Below are 27,504 nucleotides of genomic sequence, written 5' to 3' on the forward strand. Positions count from 1 at the left end.
TAGTGAATTGCAAAACAACAAATCCAGTCATTGTGGAAATGGCAAGGCTGTTTTTTTTCCATCAAATTAAGCCTGAAATCAGATTCCTGCCTTAAAGTCACCAATGAGTATCTATTACTGTTTAAAATTCCAAGCCTCTTCGTCGGCAAGCTGCCTGGGGACCCCAGTCTCATTTAACTGAGGCCCGTGGCCCTTTACCAGGTGCGCTTTGGGCCTACCCGTTCAGGTGTAGGGATGGTTCCCTATACCCATTTCGGCGAACAAATCTCGATGCCACTAAGTATAAAGCGGGGAATTTTTAGAACTCTCTTGGATACATCACTTAAACATCTGATCTAAACTTTTCTGTTATAGTAAATTGCATTAAGGCTTTTTTTAAGCAAACAAAAATTTCAGATAAAATTTAAACTCATAATAGTAGCTGTACATTTAATCAACAACATGGGAAAGCTCCAGTGTCAGTACTTTGAATTTGTCCCTATAACGTCTCTTACCTTCTCTCCTTTTTTCCTCTTTCTTCTTCTCTTCTCTTGTTTTCCCTTCTTCTCCTTCCGCTTCTGTTCTGTTCTCTTCTCTTCCTGTCTCCCTTCACTATTCCTGTTTTTTTTTTCTCCCTCCCCAATACAATGTTTACTGCATGTAATCTGAACTGTAAATGAGATTCAGTCCCTCCACACAGTCATTCCAGGTGCAGGCACCGAAGACATCACATTGGGCCCAGCTATCATCTACACGTAATAGCACACTCAATTCCCATGTAGAATAATTTAATACAAGTAAAACATTAAAAATATTACTTAATAAGATCATTTGAAAAGCTTCTGGTATAAAAAGTAAACCTGACTTGATTCCCCGAACATAAATTTTTCTTGCATTCACCCATGGGGCAATTTTTGCAGCCGGCGCACTTTCGGGGAAGATCGTGCATGAGAAGTCATGACCCAAAATTGGTCTCCCCCCAGCGCAACTTTTTCATCCAAAAAACAGGCGTGACGAGGACCAATTTTCCCCCTCCGTATTTAGCTCATAATGGGTATTGGAAGGTACCTTACCAACCAATGAAAATACGTATCTTCACGAATAAAGTACTTAGGCATATATTTGCTCCTCATGTTATTGCTAATGGTAAAGAAGATCTGAATAAACTGGTAAGCAAAATAGGTTACAGTTTTCCATTATTAGTTCTAGTCTTATTTTTGCTTGCAGTTTAAAATGGATGTAAAGAGAATAGCGAAGAAAAAAAGTTTGTTAAGGTCTTGTTAATAACTGTCAATGCTATGTTGAAGGCTTCAGTTTAAAAAGGCATGCAGCTTTCCCTGGTAGGGGCAGATATAAAAGAAAATTACATCATGAATTCTCATTCTGAGTGGGAGATGGTCATATGAAGGAAGGACAATATTTGGATGTGTGAGTGCAGCACAGCCAGAAATGAATGGAGGACTTTTAAATTATCAACTCTAACATAGTTCAGAGGCAACTGCAAGAGAAGGTGGCCTGAAGCATAACAGGGCGACCACTTAAAGGACTAATATCCCAGGAAGCATATCTACCGTACCAGAGTTACCTGCCTGAGCATGATGGAAGACCAGTGCATGATAAAGCACAGGCCAGACAGGGACGCTATGAATGAGGAGTGCCATTTGGTCCTTGAAGACCTGCAGGTACAGTCAAAGATCTGAACTGCACTACCAATGGCGCTGAAAGTTACCTCGTCCTCAAACTTTCATGCCGCAATTTTTTCCAGGTATCCACATGGAGTACCACAGAAGTCAGACACTGTGCCATCCATAGCTGCATTACGCAGGTAGCTGAAGTGCTGTATGGCAACTATATGCACTTTAGTGGAGACCAGCTGGAGCAGAAACGGGAGCCGTGTTTGTTTTTTGAAACTTTTGGTTTCCCCAGAGTAAAGGACCATTTGTGTGACTGCCCACAATGCTATGTCTTGCTTTAATAGAAAGGGTTACTATTTCCTCAACATGCAAATGATGATGTGTGGCCCCTGACAGAAAGTTCTGCGGCCTCGATATTAACCCGCCCCACGACAGGGTGAGTTAAAAATTTTAAAACGGGGAACACGACCCCAACCCACCATGTATGTGCCTGTTGCCATTTTTATGGCGACAGGTTTCATGCCGTGCGAGTGTCCCACCGTGGAGAGGCGGGACCCTTCATTAACATATTTAAATCAAGCTCCCACAGTGCAACTGGGAGCCTGATTTAAATTTCACTGCTGCCGCCCAAGTTTCCCAGGGCTCGGCAGTAAAAGGGAGGCAGGAGGGCCGGTTCAAGAAAGTAAGTGCCTTTTACAGCACTCCTTGTGGGCCAGGAGGAGCAGGAGTGCTCCCCCCACCAGCCCCAGTCCCTCAAGGAAGCCTTCAGCCTCCCCTCTGCCGATCGCAGACTCTCCTCTCCGCCCCCCTCCCCCACCCCGATCGCCAGCCTCCCCTCCCCCAGCTCCGATCTCTCGCTCCCTCCTTTCTATGATGGCCTCTCTTCTCACCCCCCCCCCCTCACCTCTCCCCAATCTCTCGCTCCCTCCTTCCCGCAATGGCCTCTTCCTCCCCCCCCCACCCACACCAAACCCTGATCTCTCACTCCCTTGCCCCTCCCGATTGCCAGGGACAGTCCCAAAGGGTCCCTGGCTGCAGCCTCCTGCTGCTGGTTTTCTTACCCGCCAACCTGTCAATTTGTCCGACTGCTAGGCAGCAAACAGAAGAAAAAAATTGTAATGAGATCCTGCCATTAAATTCGGCAGAACCTCCGCGTCACCGGCCTTGCCGGGTTTTCCCCGTGCTACCGTGCTCCCCCGCACCCTCCCCGCCTCCCTGTAAGTATTGGGGCCTGCGTGTCAGTGCATGCTTCCTGGAAAGTGCACATGATGCTATCATTCTGAGGAAGTTGTACATCACTCAAAGATTTGAAGGAGAAGGAAGAGAAAAGGGCTGACTCCTCAGAGATACGAATTACTGAGTGCAACTATGGCTGATAGCACTTATGCATAATGTCATACACCAGCTGCACAAAGTCAGAAAAGTTGGCAGAGTCAATTGGCACTTTGAAATTAATTTATTTCTTAGAGTCAATAACAAGTCAATCTTCATCCATATGTATATGCTTTATCCATATTTAGTGAGGATATGTTTGAAAATCATTCATTTCATGCAATCAGTAACAGCATATCCATTACATGTCCCTGTGGAGGGAATCTTCAACTTCGACAGGGGTGTAAAACAGGTGATAACGATCGCCCACCAGTTGTACGCCCGGCCTGAATAAAGGCAATGGAGAGGGAAATCGGGCAGGATATATAATGGGCAGCCGACCCACTCCTGTATCATGAAACCTCTGGCAGATCTTACTTGTTTGTGATCCCAAATTTGTGATGTACTGCCACTCTCATTACCTCCACTGTATGTCAGTTGACAATCCTGTGGCACCACAAGATTATTGCTGTTTGTTAGAGCTCCATCTACCCTGACATTCACATCCCAGCCTGTAAATCAGTATTTCCAAACTTGGCAGTCAGCCATAATGATTGGAACTTCTTTCCTGCTCACTCTGCAGCTGAGTCAGTTGTTTTGTGAACTCAATAGCAGCAAAACATCTACAAACCACCATTTTGATTGGCAGCGTTAATATTTAGAAAGAAAAACTTGCAAGGAAAGTTCTCTTACTGGGGGGAAGATTGTAAATGCATTCAGAGAGACTCTCTCTGATCAACATTTCTAGTGAAACCCTAGTGCATTCTAAAGAACAAGTTTGTGATTTTACTGGAAGTAACAATCAGAGGAAATCCTCCCGCCATGATTATGATACTAATAGCACATATTAACCAGAGGAAATCCTCCTGCCATGTTTACGATACTAATAGCACATATTAACCAGAGGAAATCCTCCTGTCATTGCTAGCGCATAGTGATCAGAGGAAATCAACCCCTATAAAAACAAAATATACCCTTTAATCTCTGTCTACTGCCTGAAACTCAAACTTTTAGAAAGCATTCATTTCTGTTGAGTTTCAGGAATCAATGCTAATATTACAGTTTTTATGTAAAATTATGCAGTCAATTACTGGGCAGGCTCACTACCTGCAAAAACAAAACAATGAAGCTGCTCCTTTGAATCACTGGGTCCATCAATCAAGTTGAGCCAACATTGTTGTATCTGAACTTAAACTCACTGATTTCTGTTTCAACAAACTCTCAGTCACTAATGATAACTAAGCCTGCACCTCACATTCCTGATATACTCAAATATGGTGCCGGTAAACCACAGTGTAGTTTGAAAAGGTTTTGTAATGTAAATGCAGAAAAACGATTTGTAAAATTTGATACAGAAGTGTAATAATTCATGTTACATTTTTAAATTCCCAATATATCCATAAAAGGTCAGAGGCTGGGTATTCTGCGGCGAGTGACTCACCTCCTGATTCCCCAAAGCCTTTCCTCCATCTACAAGGCACAAGTCAGGAGTGTGATGGAATACTCTCCACTTGCCTGGATGAGTGCAGCTCCAACAACACTCAGGAAGCTCGACACCATCCAAGATAAAGCAGCCCGCTTGATTGGCACCCCATCCACCACCCTAAACATTCACTCCCTTCACCACCGGCGCACTGTGGCTGCAGTGTGCACCATCCACAGGATGCACTGCAGCAACTCGCCAAGGCTTCTTCGACAGCACCTCCCAAACCCGCGACCTCCACCACCTAGAAGGACAAGGGCAGCAGGCGCATGGGAACAACACCACCTGCACGTTCCCCTCCAAGTCACACACCATCCCGACTTGGAAATATATCGCCGTTCCTTCATTGTCGCTGGGTCAAAATCCTGGAACTCCCTTCCTAACAGCACTGTGGGAGAACCGTCACCACACGGACTGCAGCGGTTCAAGAAGGCGGCTCACCACCACCTTCTCGAGGGCAATTAGGGATGGGCAATAAATACCGGCCTTGCCAGCGACGCCCACATCCCGTGAACGAATTTTAAAAAAGATTAATTTTCTTGTAACTATGAGCACTTCCTGTTGTTACACGTTCTTATTTCTTGTGTCATGATTTTGTCATGACTTGTGGCACTTGCTAACTCCTGCGTATATTACTCTTAAAGGTCAACTTGGTAACACCTCTTAAAATGACCATTGTCACCTTTCATTGCTTTCAGTGTTCCTACCACTGTAGCATGAGTCACCCCAAGTCTGCCCGCCACTTTCTTAGATTTGAATGCCTATGTATTGGGCTATTAGATGCTTTCATTCTTCTGTTCTTTACCGTAAGTAAAATGTTAGGCTGAGCCTGAAGCAGAGAAGCACTGAATATAAAAGATGCTCCTCTGCTGCTGCTGCTCCCACTCTTCCTACTTGCCCTGCTGCCCTTCTAGATCCCTCTTTGCTTTTCTTACCTCCACCCCAGTCCCTGCTTCTCATCCACCGTACAATTTCCTTGCTCCCCACTGGCTGCCTGGGGTGGGGGGAGAAGTCTATATATATCTTTGGTCCTGCGCTACCCCCACTCCACTCCACTGCTGACTCCCAACAAAAATATAAACTTAGGGCCCAGGGCCCTGCAGTTCTTTCACTGTGCTGGTTGCCCACTTAAAACAATTCACTACTGGCCTGTGGCCCCACTCCCCTCTAGTTGGCTGCCCCTGAAAAAAAATATGCACCTAAGACCTAAATCCCACTCCATGACAGTCCCCTTCAGGAAAAAAGATAAAACTTCAGGCCTGTTGCCTTGGTTCCCGCTGCCTGGCTGTCCACTGATTGGAGAAAAATAAAAACTTTGGGCCCGCGGTCCTAAACCCCATTACCATGCTTACAAAATATTAAAAACAATTGTCCTGTCAGACCCCACTGCTCACTGTAGTTGTTAAAAAAAAAAATTAAATTAAACCACAGCCCTGCCGGGACCCGATCCTGCCTGGCTACGGCCTGAATCAAAGGCCGCCCTTGCTAGCTGATCTTTGCTGAGCCATCCTTCAAAATATTTAAAGGTGCAGCCCTGCTGTTTGGCCTCATTCCGTGGTGCCAGCTCTCCGGGGCGCTATTTGAAGTGCGGCACCACCTGGCCTCCGCTTCCCATTCTTCCCGGCTCTAGCAATGTAACACCTAAAAATAAATCTCCAGCCCCGCTCTCTACCCTTCTTTAATGAGTCCTCACTAAGTTTAGGGATTGTTTTGCTGCTTCAAACTTGTTAAAAATTAAACCGTGGCCTTGGTCTTACTTGTGTTCAAAGCTTATGAAAAAGAATGGCATGATAACCCTATCGTTATAAAACAACATATCGTCCAACACGCTATGAGTATTGCCATGGGAAATCTGCTAGTTGCCTAAATAAATTGAAACGTGGTAATTTAATTGCTGGCGTTCAAAGAGTTAAGTACAGCAGTTTAGTTTGTCCTAAAATATTTTATATATATCTCCTATTAAATACCAGGTTTATACAGAATTAGGACATTAATATAAGCAGGGTTACCATATTAAATATGATATAAATTAGATGCCTTACTGGAATGCCTCTTCATTAGTTTTGATGTTGATGTATCTTTTTTTGAAGCTATTTGGTTAGTGTAAATGTTCCGATTTATAATTATGTTTAGAATTTCCTAACCTCTCTTGTCTCTCTCTATTTTATCAATACTACTATTGTCATTGCGCTTCTGTACTTTATACAAAGCTCTAAATACAAAGTCCTGCATGCTCCTCCTCCTCCCTGTGTAGGGAGAGCTCTGTTGAAATCAGGACTTATTACATCATCTCCCATTCCAACATATTCTTCAAGAAATGTGGCACTCCTCAGTCTTTTCACCCTCCAAATATCTACAAGCTTTTTAAACCTGTGTTTGAAATGATTTACTTAACCACTAGAGCTTGATTTGTCACTGATTTGTTTCATTCTCTTTTCAACCACGGTTTTGTCCTACATTATGGGCCTTGGGCCTTCAACTATGTGGATTTAGAATTATATAGAATGTACAGCACAGAAACAGGCCATTCGGCCCAACAGGTCCATGCTGTTGTTTATGCTCCACGCGCGCCTCTACCCACCCTTCTTCACCCAACTCCATCAACATATCCTTCTATTTTCACCCTCACGTGTTTATCTAGCTTCCCCTTAAATGCATCTATGCTAGTTGGCTCAGTTCCACATTCTAACCACTCTTTGGATAAAGAAGTTTCTCCTGAATTCCCTATTGGATTTATTAGTGACTATCTTATATTTATGGCCCCTAGTCCTGGTCTCCCCCGCAAGTGGAAACATCTTCTCTACGTCTACCCTATCAAACCCTTTCATTATCAGCCTTCTCTTTTCTAAAGAAAAGAGCCCCAGCCTGTTCAATCTTTCCTGATATGTATAAACTCTCAGTTCTGGTATCATCCTAATAAATCTTTTTTGCACCTTCTCAAGTGCCTCTATATCCTTTTTATAATATGGAAACCAGAAATGTTCACTGTACTCCAAGCGTGGTCAAACCACAGTTCTCTGCTTTTCAATTCTATCCCTCTAGAAATGAACCCCAGTGCTTTGTTTGCTATTTTTATGGCCTTATTAACCTGCTTCGCTACTTTTAATAATTTGTGTATCTGTACCCCAAATCCCTCTGCTCCTCTACCCAATTTAGACTCTTATTTTCCAATGAGTATCTGGCCTCCTTATTGATCCTACCAAAATGTACCACCTCACATCTATATTGAAATTAATTTGCCAATTACACACCCATTCTGCAAGTTTATTAATGCCTTCCTGTATTTTGTCGCAGTCCTCCTCAATATTAACTATGCTCCCCAATTTGGTGCCGTCCGCAACTAATGAAATAGTACTTCCGAATCCGGATCCTTGTGGAACACCACTTCCCTCCTTTTGGTCTGAACTTGGATTATAATGTTAGCACATTATTAATGTGTGGTTTACAGGTTGGTTATGACTGAACTGTAAACTAGGAGAGGTAGCATTGCCTCTTTTTGTGAATTCTACTTATTGTAAAGGGGGTGCAAATGAAACCATGCCAACTCACACTTAGATTAAATGAAATTGGTAAGAAAAGTAAAGTGGAATTGCGACATGATAAGGTTGAATGATTCCTGAGTTCCTTTGGGAAGTTTGTGAGTCATTTGGCTGATTGGAACAAGTGACTAAATTGTTTGATCCACAGGAACTTTTTGTGGAAAAAAATCGATTGCAAAATCACTATAAAATATATTTATATGTTGCTTTATAAAGTTTTAAAATTCTTAACTGCGCTTGAGCTTTTAAAATGTGTAAATATATATATGAGGAAGGGTGTCAGCTATGAAAATTGCTTCATTTGTTAAAAATAGGTTTGCAGAAAATAGCTGTTGGGTAGTTGTTTTGTAGACTACAACTGATATCTATAAAGATACACTCAGTGATTTTGCATTGCCAGCAGGAACTATCGTTCAACAAGAGAGATCAGAGAATTAGCACTGCATTGTTGTAGCATTGTTTCTGACCCATCATTCTGTCAAACAAGAGGCCCAGATAGGAGCACAGAATCAGTGGACGGTGGGGGCATAAAATGGAAAGAGAAATTGGACGGGGTGTATAACGGGCGGCCAATCCAATATTGCCCGTTTTACGCTCTCATTGAAGTTGAAAGTTTCAGCAACTGAATGTCCCCTTTAGAATTTAAATTGCATTCCTATTTATTGATTGTTTCCTTCGTAATTGAATAGATATGTACATGTTTACTATTTATTGTCAATCTCGTAAATAATAACATAGGCCTTGAAAATCTGTGGGGAGTTCTCCTGATCGTAACTTCAGTGCCCCCACCCTGGTGAAATGGCCTAAACTGCTGAAAATTACGTTGTTTTTCTGGGGGTTATGGCGGGAGACCGACACAATCCCCGAGGAATTTCAGGGCCATAATCATATAAGCTTTGTTTTCTGTGTGCCTGCAACAGGGAAAGCATTAAATGGCATCATTTTCCATTGTAATCAGAAGATGAACACTATGGTGTGTGCTTTACTCCTTGATAGTTCAAAATGTCATATCAGCTAATGCACAATTAGCAATACCGACGGCATTAAACTTAGATATATTTGCTAGAATATATGACAGTTCTGACAGTTCATGCCCTCATTTTTACATTTTCATTTTGACATTGGAGCTACTCATCAGTTTTTCTCTTCAGGGCTTGCTTTCACTAGTCAGTTAAAATATGAAGCTGTCTGAGAGGAGTTTTACAGTCTAAATTTTAACTTTGTTGGTATTATGCAGAAGAAGACAATGAAAATACTCTGGAGCAGTGGTCAGAGGTGGAGGCAGGTCTGTCTTGTCTGTGACCATGTAGAATTTGTGTACTGTGGTGTGTTAATACTGTTGTAACTTTGTGTTTTATCTTACTATTTATTTATTTTTTCCTTTCGGTTAAAGAGAGATGTCCTGTTCATTTAAACAGTGCTAGTTCCAAATTTTGATTCAGTTACCGATGATTGTCCAGTGTATTCTGTCAGCAAATTGACAACTTCTTTCCTTAGCTTTAGTCAATTGTCAAAAGGACCACTGTTGTGTTGCAACACAGCTCTTTGGAGCCAAGTGGTTTATGTGTTATAACAAGTTGCCTATTGTATGAATATCACAAGAGAAAATCCACAGCCAATATTTAATAGCCTTCCATCAAAGAAAATGCAATACCTGAGCACCACATAATGAGATACATACATCATACACTAATATCCTCTTTATTTATTAGACCTTGAAACAAGCTACTTTATAAAAGGAACTTTTTTCTTTATAAAGCAATCTTATGTTCAAAAGAGTGATTTCTTTAGCAAAAACATTGTCTGCAGAAATTCAACCATTCAGAAGTAAGAATTAAGAATTCTTATTAGGAATTATTGTTGCAAAAGGATATTTTGTCAGTGTTCAGCAGCACTTACGCAAATTTAATGATTGAATTCTGCGTTACAAAATAATAAATAACCAAGATTGGGAGTCTGAGAATTAAACTGACATCCTTAAGAATTAGTCTTTGCTTTACTAAGTTTATTTTGTACCAATTGGCCATTTTGGGGAAAAAAACATGATAACGGATCGAAGGGACAATTTCATAAATGCAGCACTCAACCAATTAGTGATAGACTTTATAGATAGCCTCAGGTGTAAATAATGGACATGATCAGCTACTGAAATGTATGTATCACAGCTTCCTTCGAAAGTAACTACTGTAAAAGGTGTCATAGGTAAATTGTGTTATGCTTTTACAAAGCATGATAAAATTATACAAAAGCTTAAATGGAATAAGAAGAATGGTTCACTTCAGTTGTGTTTAAACCTAGTCTAATGCAACTGGTTTGAATCTTCATTTCTCTCCTTTAACTGTATCTGTTTGGATCAGAAAGTGCTGCTTCCTAATTCAAACTGATCACTGATGTATCTTGTCTGTGATTATGTTTGTGGATGTTTTTTCCCCTTATTGGTGTTATTGTGCTGTTTCAACATGTTAAATACAGTTTTCATCTACATTTCTGCACATTGTAATTGCATAGCTTCAGCCTCTTTTTTGTTCATGTGTTGTCACTGTCTATTAATTCCATTGTTTGTGTTTTTTAATGTTATAAAGATGCTGAGGAGCAAACTCATTTTACGCCTGTAAACGGGAGGAAAGGCAAGTTTTTTGAATGTTTTTAGGGTGGTTAAAGTATGGTTGTTTGTTGAATGCATAGGTACTTTTGCAGCATTACATATACATGTATATCTTTGTAAACTGATAGCTTTTTGATTCTTTTTTCTCATGTCTTTCACTTTTCATTGTCGTTCAATGTGCTTGGTCCATTGTCAGTTTTAACCTTTTATCTTGTTTTTAAATATTGAATCTTTTTATAACAATTAGCCCACATTTATACAAACTTGCATTCTTTGGCTGAAGGGATTGTCAAAAAAAAATTAATGACCTAATTTGAGGCCAAGTGAAAGACAGTTGAAGGGGTTATAATAACTATTGAACATGCAGGGCCCTGATTTTAACTGCCCCCACATGGCGGAAACCGGACTTGGGGGCAGTTAAAATAATGGGAGTCAGTTACCCCCTTCCGATCCTGCTCCCTTCCTGCCGTGTCCCCATATCAACTTGCTCTTTTGAGCAGGTGAGCGGGATACCCACAGGAAGGACCTGATCAGTAAATTCAAGCTGAAGTCTGAATGGGGGGTAGTGTCGGGTCCCCCATCAGGCAAAATCTGCCAGGAACCGGATCCTGGGCCAGAAGAGGCCCAGACGGTAATTTTAAAATTTATTTTTCAGGTTTGCTTGTGGGCCAGGAGGGGTTCGTCCGGCCTGCGGCAAGCTACACCCTCCCTAGATCGCGGCCCCGGTCTCTGAAAAGCTCCCTCCCGATTGTGGCCCTGACCTCTCAGCCTCTTCCCCATCCCGATCGCAGCCCTGAGCTTTCTCCCCCACTAACTGCCGGGGACCGTCCCCATGGGACCCCAGCTACGGCCTCCTGCCACTTGTTTGCGCTCCCACTTGCCAGCCAGGCTGTCAATCTGACCGGCTGTCACGTGGGAGACTGCAGCATGTTATTTAACTGAGGCCTGCTGTTAAGGTCGGCAGGGCCTCCACTTCCCTGGCCTTGCCGAGCTTTCCCCACGCTCCCCACCTCCCCGTTAATATCTGGGCCACAGTATCTCTTTTAAAGTTTACAATTAAAATCAGCTGCTTTGAAATATTCATGTTCTGTGCATTGCCCTCCAACATCATCATCATTTTGTGTATTATACCTTTCTCTTGGTGTCTCCTCCATACGGCTTCAAACTGATTTGGGAACTAACTGTGCAAAGAACCATAGGTGAATTTATGGGGTGATTTTAACCCTACCCACCCAATGGAAACTGGTCGGTTGGGCAGTTATAAATTGCCACGGTTACTTACCCACTTTCGAGCCACCTGGATCCTGTGGACCCCAATTTCAAATGCAGGCTTCTGGACGGGCAGCTAAGCCGCCCATCCAAAGCTGGCAGGGCCCTTCTGCAGCTCTTGTTATGATTATGTCATCAGGCTCTGATTGCAATTTTAACTCCGGCCTAAGCAGGGAAAGCACTACAACTTAATTTTCCCGCCAGGCTGAACTGGATTAAAAGAGCATCGAGACATGAAAAGGCCCTGAAAGGTAAGCTTTTCAAGGAGCAGCAGTGCTCTTCTGGGCCCACAAAGGAGCGTTAAGCCTCCCCTGCCCCTGACTCTCCCCGCTTCCCTTTCGCAAGACCCTCCTGTAACCCCATTCCCCACACATGCTGGCAGGCAACCACGGACAGCCCAATTTTCTGCAGGCCGGCAACTGTGGATGAGGCCCAGGCATTAAAAAAGCCTGATTTCTGGAGCAGAGGGTAAGTTTCTAACTCATCTTGCCACCGACCTGCCCAAAACCCGCCTGGAGTTAAAATCGGGGCCTATGTCTTACTATTTCACGGTGTATATTTGTACTCAAACGGGCTTCTCTGCCAGTCTATCTGTAACATTCTTGTACACGTTTTGGTGAGGGGTGTTAGTGGGGGTCAAATTCAACATTGGTGGCAGTGCATCGGCCACCCATTATACACCCCCTCCGATTTTCCTTTCCATTGAAGACAATGCAAATGAAAATTGGGTGAACTGTATAACTGACAGTTGACCCACTACAGCCTGTTTTGCGCCCTGCTAAAGTTGAGTTTCAGTGTTTTCACTTTTTTTACCAAGTGCCAACATTAAGAATCTCTCTATCAGGCGTGGAACAGATCATAAGCAGTTCAGGGTCCCTTAGGTTCCACTGTGCCAATGATATACTTTAACCCTACAGAGAATCTCCAAATCCACTAGTCTGATATTCCCACTTCTGACATTGCCATTGTGCAAGATTGCCCAATTATTGCCACTCGCTGTTGAATTATGGGAATTTGACAGTCATCAGAGGTTGTATCACATCACCTATTGTGTATTCGATTGAAACTTAAATCATCGGGGTTAAAGCTGAGTGTTTCATTTAAAGCACTACTCAACTTTCCCAATTTGTGAAAATTCCTTGAAACAAACTAAAAGACTACTCTGACAGATTTGATGTATGATCTTTGAGTTGCCTGGTAACTGTGTTGCTATGGCTTTCATCACAGAAAATATCTCAAATTTTTAAGAAAGATTTAACAAAGCATGGCAACGTTGATATTTTGCCATCATATTTTAATAGTATTTATCACATGAACTGTAGTTAGGCATCAGAAGAACTTAAAGGGGTAGGATTTCTTAATCTGGCCTTGATCCCACAAAATAGCAAATAATCACGATCTAGCAAATAAAAAATGCAACTGAATTCTGTGTTTATCGAGTGAAGAATGTTAGTAACAGGGATTGGAACATTTACAAACTTTTTAAATATATATATATATATATATATGTATAGCATGTTATCACATCTCTCGGGATGCACCAAAGTGATTCATCTATAACTAATTGGGATTTTTATAGTGATGAAAGACGCCGCAACACAAAATGTTGCCAGGCAACTCAAAGATCATAGCAGCCATTTTGTGTGCAGCAAGGTCTCACAAGAGCAAGGGAGATGAATGGCCAGTTAATCTATTTAAACACTAAAAAAAAATCTATTTTAAAAAACCTTAAAATACCACTTTTGTTATCCCAAGGTGACAATGCACCTCACCTCTCATTTGTTAGGCAGTCCATGTAACAGTAACAGATGCATTTGTATGACTACCAGATGCACGACTGACTCTATTTATCCTGGAGAGAAGGTGCAGGCAGCAGGAACAGACAGGTTGAGGGATTAGTTACCTAACCCTTCGAAAGTAAATTACAAAATAAAAATGTGAATTATATTTAGTTATGCACTTCTCTTTTAAGATGAACATTCTTTTGTGGTATAGTGTCAAGAGAGATAAGGGTACATTAAGGTACGCCATATTAAACAATGCAACTACATCCATCATTACAACTGCAAGTAATTGAATGTGGAACATAAGGCAAGTAGCTGCTTGCATTGTTCAAACTAGTAAACTCTCCTACCTTTTTAACTGCAGGTTTCAGCCAATTGTGTGGTTTTGTTAGTACGTAATGGATAAAAATATTGGGAGAATAATAAACTAAAAATGGTAGAGAATCGTGTACTGGGCATTTTTTTTTAGCTTATTATGGATTTTGAATATTGTGTTTGTTCTGTATTTAGCCAGCAGAGGGAGTAAAGCAACCAGTGTTAGATGGAAGAAACTTAATCCAGGAACTGTTCATTGCCGTGGTGCTTAAAAATCTCTGCTTCTGAAGCCATTTTCTTTAATCACACTCTCTTCATCTCCCACTTCCACAATCTCCAGATATTCTTTGCCATGGGGACAAGGCTGTCACCCAAACAAAGAGGCGGTAGGTGGCCTCTGTTAGAATTAGCACGCTATGCCTCCTTCACAGAGATAGAAAGGTGTCTGGAATGCCCACATAACTTTTGACTGTTCCTGTTTACAGTGAGAAACTCATCATCTCAATATCTGAATAGAAATTGAAAAAAAAAGTTACAAAATTTGATCTCCTCAGTGCATTGGCTGGATATTTTTTTTTACTTCTATTCCCTTTCAGGCTTCCTACTGGGGTGCCAGGGATTTTCAAATGTGAAGTTATCGTTCTCTCACCCTGCTTGGTCGGCTTTGCACTTTCCAGTTGATCAGATTTCATAAATCTTGAAATACTCGGGTAGGCTTTCCAGTCATCAGGATCAGTCCCACCAGCATGGAACACACTGAGATTTCCGACAAAATGGGCAGCATTCCTTTTTGCCAGATTCCCACTCAATTCACCCTGTGCACGATCTTCCATCCTAAAGTGCCCTCGCATATTCTGTGTGAGTTTCATTGTAATATTTAGATTCATTTAAATGGCCCTCATGTGATTTCCGGACCATTTAGGATGGGATTGCAGTATGTGTTATGCTCACCCATCTAGAGTAGACAAAAAGAGAAGTACCATGTGCAGAAAGGCAGAGGCTATTTGGATTGATTTTTAAAAACATTTTTGTCACTGTTTCAATGGCTTTTTAGTGCTTTTTTGGGGGTGGAGGGGAGGTTGGTGGAATGTTTATGTAGAAACAAAAACAGCCAACTATTGTTTGCAATATCTCCAGAAAGCCGACTGTAATTGAAACATTTACAATATTTCACCAGAACACGAAGATCATAAAAGAGCAGACACTGTATTAAAAGGCTATTGTAATATGAACTTCAACTTCAAGTTGGAGCAGCAAACCATCTAATTGCCAGCTACAGAATTCCATGCTGGGTGAGAAATCAATGGAAAAGTAACAATTGAAATTGCTTTTAAAACAACCCAAATACAATATTTCATGATTGACATAGTACAAGATAAAAGAAGGCATGCCAGGGAGATCAGCTGGAAATAGAGCTAGACAGTCTGCATCTGCTGTTACATTACCCCCATAATTATCTGCAACCAATGCCATAACTAATTGGCAATGAGTGAGGATAACTGCCTCTGTAGGCTCAGGTCAATATGGAGGCAGCTGCAGAGCTGTGCCATCAGCTGCGAGGACACCTGCAGCCAACCTAAAATGTAGAGATGGCATGGCTACTGGTAATCAAGGTTACCATCGCCCTCCAACTTTCTGCTTGCACCTCCTTCCAGATAATGTTCATCTGCAGTATCAGGCAATGTGTATCAAACAGTTTACTGACTGATGCCAGCATTTTCATTTCTTTTCCCACTGAATAGTAACAAGAGAATGACACAGCTGTCCAATTCCAACAGAATGTTACATTTCCCAAAGTAAGGGGTATCTTCTAGGCAGCAGATCCTCGTCCAGCACCACACTTTCTATTCTTCACCTGTACACTGTGACTCACCCAGTCCTACTTTCTCAAGCTCATTCAATGCATGTTCTGGAGTGTGTGTAGCTGTGCTGCTGCTTGCAAACACTGGACGGGGGACCAGGGTGCTGTGAGGCACTGTCTTGTTCTTCACCACTGATAGTGCTGTCAGGCTGCTCTTACAGGCCTATAACAACTGAAAGTCACAAATAACAGCATATTGGCACCAAAAAACATCTTGAAACCGAGCATGTATGTGATGGTTGTGCCTGTTTGTCAGTGAACGAGAAGGGAACCAAGACATAACAAGAGCAGGATGGTACTAGTTTGAGGGAGACTTCTGGCTTCACCTTTCCCTGCTCCCTTGATAGACTAAAAGGCAAACATGTCCGGAGTGACCTCCTCCAAGGAAGATGAGGGCTTGTCATTTCTTGGCCCTCCTCCAGTTTGTTTCCTTGCATTTTGTACAAAGGGAGTAGTCTGAAGATGTTGCAAGTTGATGCAGCACATAAAGTGACACACTTGCGCCGAACCTACAGTCCGGTCCGTGCATTAGTAGCTGACCATGCATCATGCAACTAGGTTGTGTTGCACAATGTGAAGCCCTTATAAGACAGCAGTGCACCAAGGGTGAAATTGCCGCTTGAATTGGTACCTTGCTGGAGCTTGGGCATGCGTGTGAAGCAATGAATTCTCTGAAGGCTTGGCATGAGCCAGCAGTAAAGAGGCAACAGTTTGCACCATGCATACTTGGGTCATCTACCTGGTAAATGGTATTATTCTATAGCCATATCTTGGCAACTTTCTTAAGTTCAGCCATTTTCTTCTGCACCTGTTCCTGTGTCCTGCGGGCACTGTTCACCGCATTAAGCCTCTCCAATACCTCCTCTCAGGCCTCTGTCCTCTGGGGAGAGTATCCTGGAGTGCTAATGGGACAATCATCCTCTCATGCACTTCATGCAACTATCCGTCAAACAGCTGGTTTGATTATTGTGCCACTCTGTTACTTGCCCATAGACTCCATTTTTTGCCTCCATGGTTTGTTTTGCCAGCCGCTAGTTTTTGTCAGCACTACTCTTGGCTCACACAGCCTTTCGAAAGGCAGCCAAAACATTTTTGATCTTGCATGTGGCCTGTAAGTCCTGGCTGCAGTCATTTAAGAGATGGATATTCTGTTCACCGCATTAAGCCTCTCCAATACCTCCTCTCAGGAACAGGTGCAGAAGAAAATGGCTGAACTTAAGAAAGTTGCCAAGATATGGCTATAGAATAATACCATTTACCAGGTAGATGACCCAAGTATGCATGGTGCAAACTGTTGCCTCTTTACTGCTGGCTCATGCCAAGCCTTCAGAGAATTCATTGCTTAACACGCATGCCCAAGCTCCAGCAATATTCCACTTTGGCAAAATCTCAGGTGGGAGCTTGCTGTGCATATGAAATAAAGGCCGATCCTGAAAGATCTACTGGGGTCTGCCATTCCTAGTTCAGGCGAGGGCAAAGGTCAAGGCTCCACAGGCCAAGCACCAGGGAATCTACTCGATTGTTCCTTCCTCTGCTTCTATACTTGATAAAACCACAACCCAGTAGACAAAGAGAACGGCCCTCAAAAAAGTAACAATGAACTGGAAATGGAAAACCTACTAGAGATGACACTGAAGGGCCATGCCCGCGATCGTGCACAGCCAGCGGGGAACGGCTCTCGCAGGGAGGGCATCTGGAGTCCAGCCCAGGATTTTCTGTCCATTTATGATCTTTAAAAATGATTCCCTTTGAAGATTAAAATGGTACAGTAATAGTAGTTCCCATTTAGTCCTTTGCCTTTTATTTCAGGACCATGGGGTAAATTATGCGAGGCTCCATTCCCGACACAGGAGCCAATTGTATTAAGGTACCTAACTGAGACCCACACTTCCATCCAACAAGGCTCCTTCATATTTTTTGCATCTCTTGATTTCAGGTTTCCTCAAGCCTTACTTGGAGTTCATTGGCCTACTCTATACTGGAGTTTGCGATTGTTATCATTATGTTTCTTCCAGTTCACATGTCACATTCTCTGGTTCAAGGCAGGAAGTGACATCAGTGGCTCCACCTGCTGCCTGTAGGGGTTACGGGAGGGGGAATGGGAGGGTGTGTTAATTTCTAGTGATGAGTTCTGCCTCCTGTGTCTCGGGGGTATAGGCCTTTCGCTATGTTGAAGCATAACTGTGCACTGATGAAGAAAGGAATATGTTTTTTTTAAGTTAGGTAAAATATCTACCATATTTTTGAGATACTTATTATTTTGTACATTTTGTAATTAGCAAAATGTGCTCCATTGGACTTGTTACTGAAGAATACAGATCAGTATCAATTGAGGTTGTAGAACTGTTGGCTAATTAAAAAGGTAGTCAGATAGTTTAAGTATTATCTTATTGTCCAGTGGTATTTTATTACGATGTTCCACTGTAACCCAGGAGGAGCATGTATCTCAACCTCGGACTGTAGTGTTAGATTCATACCCAAGTCTCTTTAGTCTTGTGGTGGAGGACATGCATCTGATTTTTGGCAATCTCATTATAATGGGAATGCATTTGATTCCTGACAGTTTAGTTGGACAGTGGGGCAAACCATGGTGGCTTAATGGGTGTTACATCTGAATTCCTGATGGTCATGGGAACTGCTTGCACATCCAGGTATGTGGAGGTGTAGTGGACTCTCCCCACTGAAATTCGAGATTCTGATTGGAAAGATCCAAACATTGAAACCAAAATTAAAAATTTTTAGTTAAAATTGCCCACGGGACACACTCGCTGACGTTCCACACTGGTCCCACAAGGCTGATTGGCATTGCATTAACAATTATCATGTCGTTAAAAAAGGTACTTATGTTCTAGCCCTAACTTTCTGCGGCGAGTTTAATGGGCAACTAATGTGCAAATCCAGCAAGTTCTTAAAAATAACAGGGAGGCCGTGGGCGAGATGCCACTTGTGAGAAGCAAACTGCGGAGCGGCATAAATCGACCAGCAAGTTCTGGAGATTCACAACTCACGGCGTATCTCTTATTAATGTGCAAATCAGCCAGCGAACTTACCGGCCAATTTGCACATTAATAATGGCGTGCTTTGTTATCATGCTGTTATTTTTCCAGGAAGATTCAGCCCATTATATTCAGACATAGTTAACCTGGTATTATAACTGTTTCAAAAGAAAACTTTGAGATAAATTGCCAAAATTAGAAATTTAACAGGGGAAGATTTTCACTGTGTTCTATGTGTAGCAAAATTGTAAATGTGTTCTTTATAACGGAGTTTACAATTTCATTACACATAACACAGAGAGGAAATCTTCCCTATCACTGCTAATTCTCCAACAATACTGTTAATAACAAGAGTAACACTTCAGAATAAAGTGGAAAAGAGAAATTCTAAGACGACCGCATTTGTCATCTATTTGAAAATCCAGTTACCTGTGATGAATTATTTAATATAGTAACAATTTTTTTCTCCTTCGCCTCCTTCCAAAATCTCCACACACAGGGCATTATTTCTGAATGTACACTTGCATTTATCATTTCAAAATCTATGAAAAGACTTGTATCCTGTTTTGTAACTTTCATCATAAAAGTTGCATTTTAGCCCTTTGAAATGGGAGATTGTTTAGGTGCACCTAAAGTTATCATAGTTGTGGAAATGCTGCTTCCATCGCATTCAATTGGTGCTTGAAATGTTTTTAGTTAATGCGACTTAAATTACAAGATTTAAAATTGATTGACCCTGCTGTATTTTAATCAATGTGGGAATTCGGCGCGTTGAGATTTTTGACGTTCAGACTTTGTTCCTCTTTGTCCCTCTCCTGACAGTTTTTTCCCTTCAGACCAAATTCCGTTTTTTTTTGTCTTACATGGAGGGCTAGAAGAGATTTCAGTGCAATAACTTCAACAGAAAAAGGCCCCACTTACTTATCGTGATATAAAGTACATAATATGGAGAAGTAGAGCAATGTGTGAAGTATAACTATAGCGAAGGAAACAAGAAAATGTAAAAGGTCAGTCAGCACCTGAAAGAGAAAGATAAGATTTTGGTACACAGTATGTCTGATTTTAAATGAAATAGAAAGAAAGGAACGGTATGCATCATACCATTCACAGCAGTCTTTTGATGAGAGATAGAAACCATTCTGATGAAGAGTCCCACCTCAAACTCTAAGCTTTCGGACTCCTTCATGATGTGGAGATGCCGGTGATGGACTGGGGTGGACAAATGTAAGGAATCTTACAACACCAGGTTATAGTCCAACAGTTTTATTTGAAAATCACAAGCTTTCGGAGCTTACCTCCTTCATCACCTGACGAAGGAGGTAAGCTCCGAAAGCTTGTGGTTTTCAAATAAAACTGTTGGACTATAACCTGGTGTTGTAAGATTCCTTACATCGGACTCCTTCAGGTGTTGACCATTCAATTGTGCACTTTCAGCATTTTCTGTTTTTATTTAAGAATTTTCCAGCTCTCTCTTTTATTTCCATAAAACGCAAAGGATACTTTTAGAGCAGGGATTATTTATTGACTTATCAAATAGTCTGGCCATTATAATTTCCCCAGTGAACTATGTGTAACACAATAATAAATCTGTGGATAAAGAAATCTCCCCTCCCCCCTCCCCCCCCCCCCCCCCCGGTTTTCAATTTCTCATGTTCTCATGTACAGATTTTATTTTCAACCATATAACACACTTGATGTAAATGGTACCTTCGGCATCAACGACATGTTTATATTAAATTTACTGCCATTTCCAAGAATAATGATTTTTATGATCAGTTAACTAGATGAGAAATGAACTATTATCACCAGTAAAGCAAATAGATACAGAGTAAGATGAACTGCACTCGCTAGATTTGAATTTTTTTAAAAAAGCATTTTAAAAACCTTGGCTGTTTTCTTTGGAGAATCAAGTTGCAAGTGGCATAGAATTGTCTATAAAGCATTAGCTTCAAAGTGATCTTTCTGTTTTACTGTGAAGTCTTTGCTTTGACTATTGAATTTAGTACAAAAGCTTGTTTTGACCTTATCCCTATTGTCTTCCGAATGTACAACAGCAGTGCTGCTTCAAGTGTTTTTGTTCCAGACAGCTGTGTGATTTCACCTTTTTAATAGCTGAATATGCAAAAATGATCCCTTTTATGTGGGATCATGATGATGATGATTGCACATGCTTCATTTAAGATGCATTGAGCAATTTGGTTTACTTTATTTCCTGTGGTAGATGCACTCTAATACTAATTTACGCAGAATGTTCAATTATCAAAGTAAGTGGACCCATGGTGGATGGCCGTGCACACTTTTTATTATCCTTATCTATGGATGTCACGTTTTTCTCTTCTGCTGCTGGCAGGAAGGATTTTAAGTGGTTGAAATGTGTTAGCTATCAGCTCTGTTTTTTGACTGCTGCTTGTGCGTAAGCAAGAGTACAGCCGGGTCAGTGTTCAGGTAATCTGTTTTCCTTCTGCACTAAAGATTAATGCACTCATCCTGAAAAAAAAAAATTCCATTGAGTAAGGTATCATAGAAAGGTTACAGCACAGAAGGAGGCCATTCAGCCTATCGAGTCCACGCCGGCTCTATGCAAGAGCAATCCAGCTAGTTCCTATCCCCGTAGCTCTGCAAATTTTTTCCTTTCAAGTACTGATCCAATTTCCTTTTGAAAGCCATGATTAAATCTGCCTCCACCACCCCCTCGATTAGCATTAGCATTCCAGATCCTAACCACTTGCTGTGTAAAGAAGTTTTTCCTGTCACCTTTGTTTCTTTTGCCAATCACCTTAAATCTATGTCCTCTGTTTCTTGACCGTTCCGTCAATGGGAACAGATTGTCTCTATATACTCTGTCTAGACCCTCTATAAAGTGTTATATAAATGCAAGTCTTTCTTTCTTTCACCCTGAAATTTGAAGTTGAATGGAAATTGAGAATAATGCAACCACTGATGTGGATGACAGCAACTGGGAAATCTCATCAATTGCTATTTTTTAAATATATACTTTTAAAATTGTATCCCAGCATTGTGATTTGTGGATTTAAAAAAAACGCACAGAAGCATTGTGTATTGTGCTCAATCCTCTCCTCACCCAGTGTCCACACACATAAACTTGCCAGCAGGGGTCACCAGGTAGTGGTCAGGAGCACAAACTCTGCCTCCTTCCATTTTTCCTCCTCACTAGGCCGGGGGGTGCTGATGCCATTTGTATCACACCAACCAATGCTCCAGTTACAAACAGAATTGTGGGTTCCATTTTTATTATTTATTTCTTAATGCAAGTTCCAGTTGCAATTCTTAGTTCCCCTATTTTAAATTCACACCATTAACTGCCATCTAGTCTATTGTTGGGAGGAAAACATGCTGAGAGTATACAGCCGGTTGTCAGCATCTGAAGAGATCAGTTAACAGCTTGAGAAGAGTCTCTGGCCTCGATTTTTAATCGCCCCTCGCCCAGCAAGAATGATGTGTGGGAGGGGTTAAGATTAGACCGAGTCCACTTACCGGCCTGAGGTCGCTCCGTCCTCGCCTGGCGCCATTTCATCTTCGCTGACTTTCAAGTTGGCTGACACTCCTGCTGCAGGCAGGCAGGGGCCTACTTAGAATCGTAGAATCATAGAATGATACCGCACAGAAGGAGGCTATTCGGCTCATCGTGCCTATCCAATTAATCTCACTCCCCTGTCCTTTCCCCATGGCCCTCCAAATTTTTCCCCTTCAAGTATTTACCCAAATCCCGTTTGAAAGCCTTTCAGGCAGTGCATTCCAGATCATAACAACTCGCTGCTTAAAAAAGTTTCTTCTCATTTCACCTCTGGTTCTTTTGCCAGTTACCTTAAATCTGTGTCCTCTGGTTACCGACCCATCTGCCACTGGAAACAGTTTCTCCCTATTTACTCTATCAAATTCGTTTATGATTTTGAACACCTCTGTTAAATCTCCCCTTAAGCTTCTGTGCCCTAAGGAGGACAATCCCAGCTTCTCCAATCTCTCCACATAACTGGAGTCCCGCATCCCTAGTACCAGTCTCGTAAATCTCCTCTGCACCCTCTCTAAGGCTTCCTAAGACATCCTTCCTAAAGTGTGGTGCCTAGAATTGAACATAATACTCCAGCTGGGGCCTAACCAATGATTTATTAAGGTTTAGCATATCTTCCTTGCTTTTGTACTCTATCCCTCTATTTATTAACCCAAGGATCCTGTATGCTTTTTTAATAGCCGCCTTAACTTGTCCTGCCACCTTCAAAGATTTGTGTTCCATGGCCTCGCTCTTCCCTATCTCTGTAACCTTCTCCAGTCCTCCAACTCTCCGAGGTCTCTGCACTCTTCCAATTCTTGCCTCTTGTGGGTCCCCGATTTTAATCGCTCCACCATTGGCGGCCATGTCTTCAGCTGCCTAGGCCCTAAGCACTGGAATTCCCTCCCTAAACCTCTCTGCCTCTCTACATCTCTCTCCTCCTTTAAGACGGTCCTTAAAATCTACCTCTTTGACCAAGCCTGACCTAATATCTCCTTATGTGGCTCGGTGTCAAATTTTGTTTGATAATGCTCCTGTGCACTGCCTAATGACTGTTTACTATGTTAGAGGTGCTATATAATTGCAAGTTGTTGTTGTTGTTATGTGCGTGCATCTCCAGGTCTCTCCGATCCTGCACCCCTTTTTAAATTGTGCCATTTAGTTTAAATTACTTTAAATTCAAAAGTCACGGCCTGATGATATGATCGGTGCTGCAACGTGATTTTAACGTTGAGCTGGGGGAGGCTGATGCAGTGTATAACCCGACAGCTGAACCATGGCAGGAGACACCAACTGGCTGGAGGAGGTCAAGGTAAGTTTTGCAAAATTACTTTTGTGAGAACTCTTTGTGAGCCAGGAGGAGCAGGGGTGCACATCGAATGGGTGTGTTAGTGAGATAGATGGGCCAGCACCGGGTGAGTCTCACAGCACAAGTGAGCAGGAGCAGATGGTGGTGGTAGGGACAGCCGATGAGAATACGCGCTGGAGGGTGCCGTCCTCTCCAAACTCTGCTCAGCAGGGTAGGGTAGAATTCCAGTGGCCAATCATGAAATGGAGAATACTTGAGGCACAAGAACAAATTTGTGAAGTGTTGGCAGCCCTGCCAGGAACTGTATCCACTAAGGCAGGGAGGATGGAGGAGTCCACTTCCACCAACTGCAGGGTGCTTTCGCAGGGGTTCTCAACTCTGCAATCTACCACGGAGCATGTGGCCACCTCCAGGGACACTGCAGCAGGGTCCTCACAGCAGGAGTCAGTGATACCAGCCTTTGCGGTCTTGATAGAGGCTCAGACGCCTGCTGTGTAGGCTCTGGACTCCAACGTCTGTTCCACCTTAGAGAAGCTGATGGTCAGGGTAGATCGGGGCTTCCAAGGCATCACTCATCTCCTCCAGTCTGCTGTCCCACAGACCAGTAGGACTGATGTGCCGCTGGCCCAAGGGAGGGAGGTTGGCGGTGCGGGCGCACAATGTGCAGAACTCTCTCAGGATGTCAGCACGTCTCTTCCATTGCCACCCCCTCAGTGTCATGATGCCTGAACTCCAGCTGCCCCAGACAGCCCCAGCAGAAGTCCAGGAGCAGCAGTCTATAGCAGGACCCTCACTGGCTCCAGCACTCAGAGGTCATCAGCCGTTAGCATCTCAGCAATCTCAGGAAGATGCACAACAGCCTACCACCAGGTCTGCTCGAGCCACTGGGGCTGCACCTCATAGAAGTGGTAGTCCCAGTTAAAAAGAGCACTCAGGCTTGACACTTGGGTGTTTCATTACTTGATATGGAAATATTTGTTTTCCTGTGCACACTAAAACCTTTCTCACTTTTGTCACTTTCATGTACCCTGTGCTTTCAAGGCAGGTTCTGTGTCTGCCTTGTCGTTATGTCATAGATGTGGAAGTCAGTTCAATGTTTTCAAGGTGACAAATTGGAGGATTGTAAACCAACGCGGTAGAGGTTGCAGGACTGTTAGTGCAAGAGGGTCTGGTCACATAAGAGTAGTAGGAGTAAGAGATCTCTGTGTGAAGCGCCCAGCTATGAGCATCTCTTGCATCTCACACCGTTTAGCATGTCCTCCATCGTTCTCTGCACCATCCTCTTCCTGATGGATTCCTGCAAAACTTCTTCCTTCTGGACCTCCAGCTCTCTTTGTTGAGTTTTGTTATGGAGGACGTAGCATGCCACTATTATTCTGGATACTCTGGCTGGCAAGTATTGCACAGAACCTCCTGACCTATCAAGGCACCTGAATCTCAACTTGAGTAACCCAATGGCATGCTCTATGGCGCACCTTATAGTGATGTGGCTGCTGTTGTACCTGTGCTGTTGTGGAGTGGTGGGGTTTCGAAGAGGTTTCGTGAACCATGGTAGGAGGAAGTATCCCTTATCCCCAAGCAGCCATCCTGTAACACTGGTGCCAGTTCGAAACACGGGGGAATATTGGACTGCCTTAAGATGAAGGCATCATGGCAGCTCCCTGAGTATCAGGCACATACGTGCATGAATCACTTTTTGTGGTTGCACACGAGTTGGACGTTGATGGAGTGGAAGCCCTAGCGGTTAACAAAGGCTCCTGGCTGGTCGGAGAGTGCCCTGATGACTACGTGTGTGCAGTCTTACACAACCTGCACTTATGGAAAGCCAGCCATAGGAACACAGGAACAGGAGTAGGCCATTTAGCCCCTCGAGCCTGTTCCGACAGTCAATGAGATCATTGCTGATCTGTGACCTAATTCCATATACACGCCTTAGTCCCATATCCCTTAATACCTTTGGTTAACAAAAATCTATCAATCTCAGATTTAAAATTAACAATTGAGCTAGCATCAACTGCCGTTTGTGGAAGAGAGTTCCAAACTTCTACCACCCTTTGCGTGTAGAAGCATTTCCTAACTTCACTCCTAAAAGTCCTAGCTCTAATTTTTAGGCTATGTCCCCTAGTCTTAGACTCCCCAATCAGCGGAAATAGGTTCTCTCTATCTACCCTATCAGTTCCCCTTAATATCTTGAAAACTTCAATCAAATCACCCCTTAATCTTCTAAATTCCAGGGAACACAAACATGGCTTATGTAATCTTTCCTCGTAATTTAACCCTTAGAGTCCAGGTATCATTGTAGTAAATCTACGCTGCACTCCCTCCAAGGCCAATATATCCTTGCTGAGGTGCAGTGCCCAGAACTAGACACAGTACTCCGGGTGTAGTCTACCCTCTTGTATTCTAGTCCTCTAGATATAAAGGCCAGCATTCCATTAGCTTTTTTGATTATGTCTCTTTGGACCTCCACTGTTTCGAGCTTTTCACCATTTAAAAAATACTCTGATCTATCCTTATTAGGTCCAAAGTGGATGACTTCATACTCGCCTACATTGAAATCCAATTGCCACTGTTTTGCCCATTCACTTAATCGATTGATGTCTCTCTCTAATTTTATGCTTCCATCTACACTACTTACAATGCTGTCTATCTTTGTATCATCGGCAAACTTGGATATGTGGCTCTCTATCGCATCATCTAAGTCATTAATAAATACAGTGAATAGTTGAAGCCCCAACACAGATCCCAGTGGGACACCACTAGTCACACCCTGCCAATTTGAGTACCTGCCCATTATCTACCTCCTGCTGCTCAGCCAATTTCCTAACCAGGTCAATAATTTGCCCCAATTCCATGAGCTTCAACTTTAGCTAACAGTCTCTTATGAGGGACTTTATCAAAAGCCTCTGAAAGTCCATATAAACAACATCCATAGACATTCCCCTGTCCATTACTTCAGTCATCTCTTCAGATAATTCAATCAGATTCGTCAGGCATGACCTACAAATTCATGCTGGCTCTCTCTGATCAGCCTGCAAACCCCAATGCTCCCTCCGTCTGACTGCTGTCATCAGCTGGAAACGAGATATATCGATATTGCCCTGGCAAATAAAGCATCTGTGACCTGGCTGATGGATTTATGAGTGGCTGACTGCTGCACTCTCGATATGTCCCCTGTGGCAGCCTGGAAGGATCCAAAGGTGTAAGAGTTAGGGACATTGGTCACTTTCACTGTCACTGGCATGGCTGACTGGTCCAGCAGGCAGCAGGTCTTCTTCCAGGAGATCACAGATGTCTACGACCACCTCACGTGACAACCTGAGCCTTCCGAAGCACTGCTCCTAAGAAAGGTCAAGGAAGCTGATCCTCTATCTGTACACCCTGAGTGATGGGTAAGGCCTCATGCGCGCATCTCCCCTCTGATGTTGCCTTCTCTGTGGCCCTCCTGCAGCTCCTTCATCACGCTCTTGCTGCTGCTGCTCCTCTTCCTCCTCCTTTTCACTCCAATAGAGTGCAGCAAGAGCGACATCCATGATCAGTTTTTCCTATTTTATTAGAAATATTCTCCAAATTACAAGCAAAACCAAACAGTGATTACAGAATCACAGCCCGCTGAAGTGAAAAAGCACCCGTGAATGTTGCAGCTTTATTCAGAATGTGGCCCCTTTACTGTCTACACACCGATCAGTCAGCAACCAATCCCACCACAGTTCCCTAGCGATTTTACCGACCTGTGTTAAACGCGTGCTGCAGTAGTTAAAATCACATCCGGGTCCTAATTGCATAATTGGACCCTGATTTGCATATATTCATGAGCCTTCCTCCCGACAGCGGGAGACTCGTCGACCCTG

General features: G+C 42.8%; 1 protein-coding gene across 1 annotated transcript in view; it reads left to right on the forward strand.

Annotated features, from left to right (window-relative positions):
• rims2a (regulating synaptic membrane exocytosis 2a) overlaps positions 1 to 27,504 on the forward strand; it is a 993,532-nt gene that overhangs the window by 724,362 nt on the left and 241,666 nt on the right. Inside the window, exon 22 of the mRNA XM_067981485.1 lies at positions 9,273 to 9,281. Coding sequence (XP_067837586.1) covers positions 9,273 to 9,281 — 9 coding nt within the window. The remainder of the gene's footprint in view (positions 1 to 9,272; positions 9,282 to 27,504) is intronic.

This window comes from Heptranchias perlo, chromosome 3, assembly GCF_035084215.1.
Source record: "Heptranchias perlo isolate sHepPer1 chromosome 3, sHepPer1.hap1, whole genome shotgun sequence".
Lineage (NCBI taxonomy): Eukaryota > Metazoa > Chordata > Chondrichthyes > Hexanchiformes > Hexanchidae > Heptranchias > Heptranchias perlo.